The 13823-nt window shown below is 29.5% G+C and overlaps 1 protein-coding gene across 1 annotated transcript in view; it reads left to right on the forward strand.

Moving 5' to 3' along the window:
* The window catches only part of LOC132757479 (triple functional domain protein-like), a gene marked incomplete at its 3' end in the record, with an annotated part of 134929 nt that overhangs the window by 57044 nt on the left and 64062 nt on the right, over nt 1-13823 (forward strand). Inside the window, 8 exon segments of the mRNA XM_060748766.1 lie at nt 104-223; nt 1726-1917; nt 2814-2960; nt 3429-3540; nt 4970-5085; nt 8322-8444; nt 10161-10349; nt 10961-11076. Coding sequence (XP_060604749.1) covers nt 104-223; nt 1726-1917; nt 2814-2960; nt 3429-3540; nt 4970-5085; nt 8322-8444; nt 10161-10349; nt 10961-11076 — 1115 coding nt within the window.

Consider the following 13823-nt stretch of genomic DNA (forward strand, 5'->3'; position numbering starts at 1 on the left):
AATGGTATAAAACACTTTTGTTAGTAGCCTCTTAAATATAGTAAATTGATTGTTGCAGCTTTGGAAAGAATGTAAATACTGTTACCGATTATATAATTTGTAGGTGATATCCTGGATCAGGAATGGGGAGTCCATGTTGAACGCCAGTTTTATGTGTCCAAATGCTTTAATGGAAGCTGAACAGTTGAAGAAAGAACAAGATCAGTTTATGATGGCAATAGAGGTAGTTTATGATTTGATATAACATAAATTCATAAACAAAACATAGTTTGGACATGAAAAGCTTAAAAAAGCACACGACTTTGATGTCTGTCCTGAAGAACCATTGAAAATGATATTTTGCCTACAAACATTAAACATTTACTGAAAGGTTTGAAGTAAAGGAGCCATTTATTATTATTTGGAAAAAAAGTAAAAGTTGTTAGTAGACAAAACATTTGAGAGACAAAAAGAAGTTTTAATTTTATGTACCTACATTTACTTACTTCTTGTTTGCTGAAATTTGTCTGTATTATGTCAGCTGTGAAACAATAGTGATGTTCTTCCTAACTTCAGGATAAAACTTTAACTGTGTGTGTTTTGAAAAAAATATTGCATTATTCATTTTGATTAATACAAATGTATTATTAAATTATTTTCTCCGAGCTAAAAGTGCTTTTTGTGATGACAATGTGTCCATTGTCCGTTGTTGGTCAGCCATTGTTACCCACAATTTCTTAAAAAAACATATCTTTGTAAACCACTTGTTGGAATTTGAGCAAACTTCACAGGAATGATCCTCAGATGTTCCTCTGCAGAAGTTATATTAATGTTAGTCTAATGTGTAAGTAGGTCACAAGGAGCTAAATAAACTTTAAAATTGAAATCTTTTAAAATCTTACAGTTACAATGCCCAGAGTTTAGATATAATAAAATTACAAAATAGCTTCACTGCTGTCAAGCATCAAAAGTTGTAATAATAGTTTAGAATTTTGGCCAGTATGCATGTATGACTAAACATTTGCAATGTAAAACATTTTATGCTTAAAGACATTTCCTACAGTAGCACCATATTTTACAAAGACAAAGAAGGAAAATTTGAATTAAGGCATTTTTTTAAAAACTTCACTAGTGTAAAAAGAATCATAATTAAAACAAATGAATAAAATTGTGGTCAAAATGCTACTGTTTCTGCCCTTGAAAGTGATTTTTTTGTTTTCTAGGTTATTTTCAAGAGTAGACATAATAAAAACTTTAAGAACCTTCTCCTCAAAATTGGCAACCATTTATCTCCCCTTAGCAACCATTGACTTTCTATAGCAATTAAAGACTTTCATAGCAATTATGAACTATTATTAACTTGCTGAGCAACATGTTAATGTGATTGTAACCGATGACTAAGCATAGCAATCAGTGAAAATTTAGAAATTATTCGTCATGAAAAAATAGGCAAAAAGATTTTTGTTATAAATTATTGAGATCACTGTGATTAAATAGTTAATTCATTCAGATTTTAACATAAAACATGCTAAGTGTCACTGCAAATATTTGAACATTTCTTAAACATGTCAAGTTCTTAAAGTTTGTTAATTTTAATTTTTTGTTCATTACCTGAAGTTCAGCTTAGTAAAGGCTTAAAAAGGAAAACAGGTTATAGTTTTTTGGTTGATATATGTAATGATAATTTAGTGATGGCACTAGGTAGCAAAAATTAGTATTGTTATGTAATATAATTGTATTTTTCAGAAAACACATTACAGTGTTGTACAGGTGATACAGAAGGCTGAGAGTATGATAGGAATGCAACATTATAACTCTGACCTTGTACGAGCTATAGCTGAGAATGTCACTTTAGCCTGGAACCAGCTACGTAATCATTCTGAAGAGAGACACAAACTTGTCATGGCATCAATGACCTGGTATAAGACTGCTGAACAGGTGGGTTTATACAGAGTAGCGGTGACATGTGGGGATCACTGTTCCGTTGTCTGTCTGTCTGCATGATCTAATAGGAATAGGGGGCAATCTTACTGTAAACATAACAAAAGAAAACAATAGAGTTCATTCCATAACAATAGAGTAAGGGACTAATGTCCCTCTATTAAAGAAAAGAAAATAACAAAAGAAATGGCCCCATTCCATTTTGTCTAGACACCCGTCCGTCTGTCCAAGCTTACATTTTGATGCTTATTTGGCTAGGGGAATAATAGGTAACTGTTCTTTCTCTTTGATGTCATCCATTCCGTAAGGCTTATATGTGGCTATTTTCCTTCATGTGGGTTTAATGAACAATAGAGAGAACAATAGAGTAGCCACATAATTACTGTCTTGTAAGAACTTTTGTCTGTCTGTCCGTCACATACTTGTCCGGACTACTCCTCAGAAACTTATGTTGCAATTTCATCCAAACTTTACAGGGATGATCAGTACCAAGTTTAGTTTTGTGTCCACAGGTCAAGGTGAAGGGTACTGTTACTTAAAATCACTATGTGTCACTGAGTTTACATATAACTATGTAGAAAAATACACTTAAATCATCATATGTGAAATGACATAGTCTAAAGCTTCAATATTTGTCTTGCAGATTTGCATTGCAAATCTCTCAAAAATTAAAATATATCTCAAAAATTTAAAATGTTTCATTTCCCTGAGGTAAAAAATTACCCATAGTTAAAGAAACCTTGTTAATAGATAAAAAATATCTCCTTTTTTTGAAAATAAAAATGAATAGGAAAGAACACAAGTAGGTGTGATCAGTGTTTTAAAGGCGAGGTCTGTGTTTAATGTATGTATGTTTTGGGTGTAGTCAATGTTATGTATATTTTATGTTTCAGGTTTGGTCAGTTTTAGAAAGTTTAGACAGAGATTATAAACGTGATGAGGATTGGTGTGGGACAGAACGTGCTAACACCTCAGATAAACCAAACTACATGGTGCAACTTATAAATAAACATAATGAACAGAAAGAAGCTTTTCTCAAGGTATTAAAGCTTATATTCTTAGGTAGATAAATGGAACTGTTAAAGAAATTACTGAATGGCATGAACAGGTCTTTGTTATTACACTGTAATTCTTAATTGACAGCAAAGATAAAGCACCAAAATATTTCTTTTGAAATCATTATATAATACAGCAATATTTTGTTACAAGTTTGTCCATCCTCCCACCTGCTGCCTCACTTGTATACTGTTTCTTTTAGATTCTACATTTATTGTCTGGTATTATTTAATGACTGATACCATAGATATTTGTTTTGTTTATACTTAACATACATTTTCACCATTTTGTGGTTTTGAAGGTTGGTTGGGTCTAGGACATGTTAACTGAAGCCAAAAATTAATATAATTATTATTTTCCTTCCATTTTTCTAGTTTTATAAGAATGATGTCGGGGAGAATTCATTGGTGTTTAGATATATTTCTAAGTATAAATGATTTATTTTCCTCCAGGCATGTACATTAGCTCGTCGAACAGCAGAGAGTTTTCTAAAGTATGTGAACAGAAACTTGCACACTCTCGGAATGCAGATGAAATTCCGCAGTACTGAAGCTCATGTTAAAAGTAAGATTTTAATGATGTCTTGATATGACTTTGTCATCCTATGGTAATTTTATTAAAGCATTTCTCATGATAAGATTACATTATGTTGAAATTTGTCTTGCTCAGATGACAAAATGTTGACATTTGTTTTGCTAAGATGACATTATGTTGATATTTGTTTTGCTGAGATGATATTATATTGGCATTTGTCTTGCTGAGATGACATTATGTTGACATTTGTCTTGCTGAGATGACATACAGTGACATTTGTCTTGCTGAGATGACATTATGTTGACATTTGTCTTGCTGAGATGACATTATGTTGACATTTGTCTTGCTCAGATGAAATTATGTTGACATTTGTTTTGCTGAGATGACATAATGTTGACATTTGTTTTGCTGAGATGACATTATGTTGACCTTTGTTTTGCTGAGATGACATAATGTTGACATTTGTTTTGCTGAGATGATATTATGTTGATATTTGTCTTCATGAGATGACATTATGTTGACATTTGTTTTGCTGAAATGACATAATGTTGACATATGCTTTGCTGAGATGACATTATGTTGACATTTGTTTTGCTCAGATGACATTATGTTGACATTTGTTTTGCTGAGATGACATTATATTGACATTTGTTTTGCTGAGATGATATTATGTTGGCATTTGTTTTGCTGAGATGACATTATGTTGACATTTGTTTTGCTGAGATGATATAATGTTGACATTTGTCTTGCTGAGATGACATTATGTTGACATTCTTTTTTGCTGAGATGACATTATGTTGACATTTGTCTTGTTGAGATGACATTATGTTGACATTTGTCATGCTGAGATTACAATATGTTGACATTTTTTTGTTGTTGCTGAGATGACATTATGTTGACATTTGTCTTGCTGAGATGACATTATGTTGACATTTGTATTGCTAAGATGACATTATGTTGACATTTGTCTTGCTGAGATGATATTATGTTGACATTTGTCTTGCTGAGATGACATTATGTTGACATAAATTTTGTCTTGATGAGATGACATTATGTTGACATTTGTCTTGCTGAGATGATATTATGTTGACATTATCTTGCTGAGATGATATTATGTTGACATTTGTCTTGCTGAGATGACATTTCCTTCATTAAGCAGGGAAATTTAACACATAACTATGTACAGACAAATTAAGAATTTAAAAATTCCTTCATGTCTTCCACATAGCATAATTGAATGGCCTGTTTAGAATGTTGCTGACATGCTTCTTGTGGGGTTCTTACATATGAGGACTTTTGTATTTTTTGAAATATTTTGATAATTGCTTGTTTATGATGAAATTCATCAATTTTCTTTATATTGAGATTATTTCAAACTTTTAATTTATATATTTGATTATGAAATGTAGATAATTTGTTTAAAAATGTTTCATCCTGATTAATACTATAATATTTTTAGAAACACTAGACTCGTTACTACAGCAGGAGAACATGGTGATAGAGTTCTGGACAGTGAAGAAGAAGAAGTTAGAACAGTGTCACCAATATGTTCTCTTTGAACAGAGTGCTAAACAGGTACTTATATCTGATATTTGTATCATATGGTTGTTTGTTTACACAAACAAAATAAATGCCCATCTATCATGATACAAGGCAGCTATATGGTGGCTGTATAATCTCTTTACATGAAATAGGTTAATGTTTCTTACAGGATTTAAACCACAACAATGAAAGACATGTTTTTATAGTGTTTGTATGCCAGAAGCCATGCAGTTTTATCAGTCATTGAATTAGATAATGTTAAGTGAAAAAAATAGGGTTGGTATTTCATGGTTCCAGAATAACTTCATAACATGAACTTGGATTTTATCTGATATTGTATGTAAACTATTGTTTAGAATCTGATATAATATGTATATTATTGTATAGATATGAAATTATATGTAAATTATTGTATAGATCTGATATAACAATGTATATATAAACTTTTGTAAAGATCTTGTATGTATACTATTACATAGATCTGATATAATATGTATACTATTGTATATTATATGTATATTATTGTATAGATCTGATATTATATGTATACTATTGTATATTATATGTATACTATTGTATATTAAATGTATATTATTGTATAGATCTGATATTATATGTATACTATTGTATATTATATGTATACTATTGTATAGATCTGATATTATATGTATGCTATTGAATAGATCTGATATTATATGTATACTATTGTATAGATCTGATATTATATGTATATTATTGTATAGATCTGATATTATATGTATACTATTGTATATTATATGTATACTATTGAATAGATCTGATATTATATGTATACTATTGTATAGATGTGATATTATATGTATATTATTGTATAGATCTGATATTATATGTATACTATTGTATAGATCTGATATTATATGTATATTATTGAATAGATCTGATATTATATGTATACTATTGTATAGATCTGATATTATATGTATATTATTGTATAGATCTGATATTTATATTATTGTTTAGATCTGATATTATATGTATATTATTGTATAGATCTGATATTATATGTATATTATTGTATAGATCTGATATTTATATTATTGTTTAGATCTGATATTATATGTATACTATGGTATAGATGTGATATTATATGTATATTATTGTATCGATCTGATATTATATATATACTATTGTATAGATCTAATATTATATGTATATTATTGTATAGATCTGATATTTATATTATTGTTTAGATCTGATATTATATGTATATTATTGTATAGATCTGATATTATATGTATATTATTGTATAGATCTGATATTATATGTATATTATTGTATAGATCTGATATTATATGTATATTATTGTATAGATGTGATATTATATGTATATTATTGTATAGATGTGAGATAATATGTATATTATTGTATAGATCTGATATTATATGTATATTATTGTATAGATCTGATATTTATATTATTGTTTAGATCTGATATTATATGTATACTATGGTATAGATGTGATATTATATGTATATTAATGTATAGATCTGATATTATATGTATACTATTGTATATTATATGTATATTATTGTATAGATCTGATATTATATGTATACTATTGTATATTATATGTATACTATTGAATAGATCTGATATTATATGTATACTATTGTATAGTTGTGATTATTATTGTATAGTGATATTATTGTATACTATTGTATAGATCTGATATTATATGTATACATTGAATACATCTGTTATATATGTATACTATTGTATAGATCTGATATTATATGTATATTATTGTATAGATCTATATATGTAATATTGTATATTATATGTATACTATTGTATAGATCTGATATTATATGTATACTATTGTATAGATCTGATATTATATGTTATTATTGTATAGTGATATTATATGTATATACTATTGTATAGATCTGATATTATATGTATATTATTTATAGATCTGATATTATATGTATATATAGATCTGATATTATATGTATATTATTGTATAGATCTGATATTATATGTATATTGTATAGATCTGATATTATATGTATATGATATATCTATATTATTGTATAGATCTGATATTATATGTATATTATTGTATAGATCTGATATTATATGTATATTATTGTATAGATCTGATATTATATGTATACTATTGTATAGATCTGATTATATGTATACTATTGTATAGATCTGATATTTATATTATTGTTATAGATTTATATATATGTATAGATCTGATATTATATGTATATTATTGTATAGATCTGATATTATATGTATATATGTATAGATCTATATGTATACTATTGTATAGATCTGATATTATATGTATATTATTGTATAGATCTGATATTTATATTTATTGTTTAGATCTGATATTATATTATATGTATACTATATATATGGTATAGATCTGATATTATAGATCTGATATATATATATGTATCGATTCTGATATTATATATATATACTATTGTATAGATCTAATATTATATGTATATTATTGTATAGATCTGATATTTATATTATTGTTTAGATCTGATATTATATGTATATTATTGTATAGATGTGATATTATATTAATATTATTGTATAGATCTGATATTTATATTATTGTTTAGATCTGATATTATATGTATACTATTGTATAGATTTGATATTATATGTATACTATTGTATAGATGTGATGTTATATGATATTATTGTATAGATTGATATTATATTAATATTATTGTATAGATCTAGATCTGATTGGTATACTATTGTTTAGATCTTATATGTATAGTCTTTTATAGATCTGATATTATATGTATACTATTGTATAGATCTGATATTATATGTATACTTTTGTATAGATCTGATATTATATGTATACTATTGTATAGATCTGATATTATATGTATATTATTGTATAGATCTGATATTATATGAATACTATTGTATAGATCTGATATGTATAGTCTTTTATAGATCTGATATTATATGTATACTATTGTATAGATCTGATATTATATGTATACTATTGTATAGATCTGATATTATATGTATACTATTGTATAGATCTGATATTATATGTATACTATTGTATAGATCTGATATTATATGTATACTTTTGTATAGATCTGATATTATATGTATACTATTGTATAGATCTGATATTATATGAATACTATTGTTTAGATCTGATATGTATACTATTGTATATATCTTATATGTATACTATTGTATATATTTGATATAATATGTAAACTATTGTTATAAAGGTGTTGGAATGGATCAAGGATTATGGAGAATCATACCTTAACACCCATCAAAAACTTGGGTCAACACAACAAGAGACTGAGGCATTGTTACGTGAACATCATGAGTTCCGGGCACGAGCTAAGGTAATCTTTCTTTATGCGCCCAAAAAATATTTGGCATATAATGTTATGCACCTGGTTTTCCATCCCTCTGTTAGCAGTTTTCATGGCCTGTCTGTATATTTTGAACGGATTGAAGGAAATTGAAACTACTTGGCAGAAATGTTGACCATAATGAGAAGATGTGCAGAGCTCAGGTTTGATCTTTCTCAGGTCAAGGTCACACTTAGAAAATTTGTGTTTGCTCTGTATCTTTTGAATCAAAAGAAAGAAATCAGTGATTTTTTTACCTTTGCATCCTGAGTCCAGAACTCAATGAATTTGCTATGGATGCAAAGTTTCAAATAATGTGCATCTTTTGGATGCATACTTTTTCTAAGTAGGGAGTCCTGTCTGACAGAAATTTGGTATTAAAATTAATGCCAAATAGTGTTCAACTTATGTCAATCATATTCTAGGTCCAGCTAAGATATAATAATGTGCTATACTATAGGTAAGCTTAAAAATATTAAGGAAAATGAAGTTTTGATTAATATCAAACTAAATTAATGGAAATAAACATATTAAATTTATTTGACAGTTTTGAATAATTTCAGTATCAGAAGCATTGTAATTAATATAGAAATCAAATTCATTTTTTTCTCCATTCCATTGTTAATAACCTGTCATATCACTTAAGCAGTATTAAGATTTGTAACTTGGATTTGTCGGCTAAATTATGGGACTCATAGATTTATAGCCCAGCGAGTACTAAGGACCCACACTGATGAGTTTGTAAAAAAATCACTGAAGAAATTAAAATTTATTGGCAGAAATATTACTTATAATCAAACAGTGTGCAGGACACAGGTTCAGGCTTCCAGAAATCAAAATTATTACTTATTTTATGTAGACTTATATAGGAAAACACATTGTGTGAAACTGCAATGTCTGGAGTTTAGATATTTAGCATGTAGCGTTGCCTTATTGGCCTTTACTAAACTGAATCCTGGCCCTTGGTTCAATATTGGCCCCGCCCCAGCCATATATTGCCCTGACTTTGCGGTGCTTTCGTGATAAATTGTGAAGTCGTATGTTACTCAGTGTCACACTAAACGATAAAGAAAAATATTTTTGTCCTATGTATGGCTTTGGTTTACACGTACAGGTCTTGTTTTATCATTGATTGAACTGTTAATACAACAGCAGTGGTAATGTTGTAGAACATCTGCCTCCTATAAATAAAGCAAAGGGTTTGATCCTTGGAAGAGTCATACAAAGATTATAATGAAATAGTGCTAGATGTCAGGTAATGTATCATGTCTATCAGAACTGTGGCATTGTTTTATAATAAAGCAGCACTATAAAGATGAGTATTATGCTGTTACAGCACTATAAAGATGAGTATTATGCTGTTACAGCACTATAAAGATGAGTATTATGCTGTTACAGCACTATAAAGATGAGTATTATGCTGTTACAGCACTATAAAGATGAGTATTATGCTGTTACAGCACTATAAAGATGAGTATTATGCTGTTACAGCACTATAAAGATGAGTATTATGCTGTTACAGCACTATAAAGATGAGTATTATGCTGTTACAGCACTATAAAGATGAGTATTATGCTGTTATAAGTACACATGTTCTCTTTATATTTAATACTGAATGAATATTGAGGGATCACAGAAATCAAGCTGTTAAAGAAAGAAAATCCCATGTGAATGACAATATTGTAATATGTTTTATTGTAACTGTAGGAAAACAAGGAAAATGTGAAACTCCTGCTATCATTGGCAGATGGTTTTGTTGCTAAGGGCAACATGCATGCAAATAATATTCGAGGTTGGTGTGCAGCTGTTGACAAGAGGTATAAAGAGTTCTCTGTAAGGATGGAGAAATATCGAACAAGACTTGAAGAAACCCTAGGAGTACACCAAGTTGAAGAGGTTAGCATAGTTAAAACAGATTGTCCTAGCAAAATGTCAAATAATGTTTTATTATGCCATGGTTTTTTGTATGAGAGAGAGAGAGAGGTTGAAAGGATAGTATGTCAATGGTTTCCTGTCTTAAGTGTAGGTTATTTAAGATATTATATCGGTCTCAACAGTGTTTATCGGCTATTTAAAATCGGTTTGGAGTTTTGATGTGTAGAAATTGATCACAAAGGCCATAGGCCTGAGTGGTTAATATCGCATTAAAAAAACCAAAGCGGTGTTAAATAGCTGATAAACACCTCTCAGACCAATATTATTTATATTCTAGCAAGACAAAATAAGAGAGATCACTAATGCTATTTTTCGAGTGGAGACTTTTTGTGCTGCTGATTGATCTTGCTGGAACTGACAAAATGATTAACAACAATTGACCTCCGTACAGCAATAATCTATTAACAATGTATCAATTTTTCCCCAAACAAGATCACCAAAAATATTCAGCCTCTGTAGAGCAACACCTCTTGGTGACTAGCAAAGAATTAGTCTCCCAAAGGTTGCTCTGCAAGGGTTGTATTGTAAACATTGGCCACATATACAATACAATAAGTGTACCTATATTTCAGCCTCAGAAAGAGGAGGATACACAGAGACATAGTGACTCGTCATTAGAGGAGAAGGTGTTTAAACAAGCACCTAAAGAGCTGACAGAGGAGAAGAGGAGGTCTGCCAGAAGGAGAGAGTAAGTTACATAGTTACTATCTTTGGGGGCAATAATGTCTTATAGTGCAAATTAATGTGTATCTTATGATTGTAATTTATGCTTTATTTTGTGTTTTTAGATCAACTCTTTTCGGAAAAAACAAAGAAGTAATATTGGTATAGGATTTATAGAGTGGACAGGATAATGGAGACGGATGGACGCAACAAAGCGAATCCATTATAGCCCCCCCCCCATTCATGTCAGCATTGACATTGCTGTTTGCAAACTTATACCTTGATCATAACTTTTTAAGTTCTTGGTGTATTGCCTTTATACATGGCCACAACAACCCTTTTGACAAATCCTTCAAGTATACTAGACCTTGAAGATCAAGTTATTGAAATTTTCATTTTTTGCTTTAACTGGCTCTGACTTTGTTATTATTGAATAGATTTACTTCATATTATAACAGAACATTCTTTAGGATAAGACTTATTGTCTTACGATTATTATACCCCCACCACAAAATGTGTGGGGATTGGGGGGGGGGGTGCTATTATGGATTCGCTTTGTCGCGTCCGTCTCCATTATCCTGTCCGCTCTATAAATCCTATAACAAAAATTGAAGAATTTTCTTCAAACTTGGCTCAAATGTTCACCTCAACAAGGGGATGTGCAGAACCCATGTTGCCCATGTGTCAGCTCAAGGTCAAGGTCACAATTGAAGGTCAAATATCAAACAATCAAATATTAGACAGTATGTCGTGTCCGCTCTGTAAGTCCTACACTAATTGAAAGATTTTATTCAAACTTGGCTCAAATGTTCACTTCAACAAGGGGATGTGCAGAACCCATGTTGCCCATGTGTCAGTTCAAGGTCAAGGTCACAATTGAAGGACAAATACTCAACTGTTCTCAACTCAACTCTTTTATTTCATAGGCCCAAAATATATATCAAACAATAAAGTAGCATTTGAATCAGGTTATGTCAATATAATATCAGTATTTATGACATAAATTTCAACATAATAGCAGTATCTACGACATTGTCTATTAATTTCAATAGAATAGCAGTGTTTATAACACTGTCCATCAACCCCAACATAATAGCAGTAAATATCAAACAATCAAATATTAGACAGTATGTCATGTTCACTCTGTAAGTCCTACACTAATTGAAAGATTTTCTTCAAACTTGTCTCAAATGTTCACCTCAACAAGAGGATTTGCAGAACCCATGTTGCCCATGTGTCAGCTCAAGGTCAAGGTCACAATTGAAGGTCAAATATCAAACAATCAAATATTAGACAGTATGTCGTGTCCGCTCTGTAAGTCCTACACTAATTGAAAGATTTTCATCAATCTTGGCTCAAATGTTCACCTCAACAAGGTAATGTGCAGAACCCATGTTGCCCTTTTGCTGGCTTAAGGTCAAGGTCACACTTAATATTCTTAAATTTTAACATGTATTTGAATATTTCTTAAACTAGAAAAGGTATTTGCTTGAAACTTAAAATATATATGAAGTGTCACAATTAAGATATGCAGGGCAAGTTTCATAACTCTGTATTGCATTTTGACAAAGTAATGCCCCTCTTTTAAGTCTTCAAATTTACATACAATCAAATATTAGACAATATGTTGTGTCCGCTCTATAAATCCTATACTAATGGAAGAATTTTCTTCAAACTTGACTCAAATGTTCACCTCAACTGGGCAATGTGCAGAACCTATCTTACCCTTGTGCCAGCTTAAGGTGAAGGCTACACTTGAAGGTCAAAAATTGACTTAGAAAATATTATGAAATTTTAACATGTACTTAAATATTTCTAAAACTAGAACAGATAATCATTTGAATCTTCAAATATATACGAAGTGTCGCAAGTAAGATATGCAGGTTAAGTTTCATAACTAATAAAGGGGGCGGGGGGATAACTTTGTATTGTATTTTGACATAGTTAAGTCCATTTTTATGTCTTTAAATTTATTTACTATAATATTTCTTAAACGAGAACAAAGATTTACTTGAAACTTAAAATTTATATGAATGGTTACAAGCAAGCTCAGATGACAAAAATTCTACAATTCCATTGAATTATGACACAAGTTATGCCCCTTTTAGGCTTAGAAAATGTTCTGATATAACCATTTATACTTAAATGTTTCTGAAACTAGAACAGATATTCACTTGAAACTATATAATAATAGAAGGGTCACAAGTAAGCTCAGTATGCAAAGTTTTTCCACTCTTAATTACATTGTGACATAATTATGCTATTTTCTTAACTTCACTGCTTTTGTTTGTTTCAGTACATTGTAAAAAATGAAAGGTTATTTGTAACTGTTTCGAACATGATTTGACAATATATATTTTTACTATTACCTTTACAATTTGTCTTTTTTTCACCAGAGATAATTTCTTTTTATGTATATATTTTTGTGCCACTAAAGTTATTCTCTTAACCACCTTTCCAAGTCGTCTTCTGTCAAGGACATTGGTGGGGGTATGAATCGCATTCAGCGATAGTTCTAGTTGAATTTTGTTTAAGTTGTCATAATTTTGTTATTTATGTACGGATTTGATTTATACATGGACAAAACAACATATGTTAGCAAACAAACATGTTGAATAAATTAGATAATACCTTGACCTTTAATGACCTTGACCGTCAAATGATTCAACTCTGCTTATTTGACCAGACAGACCTATTAAAATTTAAAATCTTTAATTTTCTTTTTGAAGACTTGTTTATTTTTTGCTTTTAGAAAAAGTAAAAAAAGTTCAG

Source organism: Ruditapes philippinarum, unplaced genomic scaffold (genome assembly GCF_026571515.1).
Source record: "Ruditapes philippinarum isolate M1 unplaced genomic scaffold, ASM2657151v2 ctg1464_1_1_1_1, whole genome shotgun sequence".
Taxonomy (NCBI): Eukaryota; Metazoa; Mollusca; class Bivalvia; order Venerida; family Veneridae; genus Ruditapes; species Ruditapes philippinarum.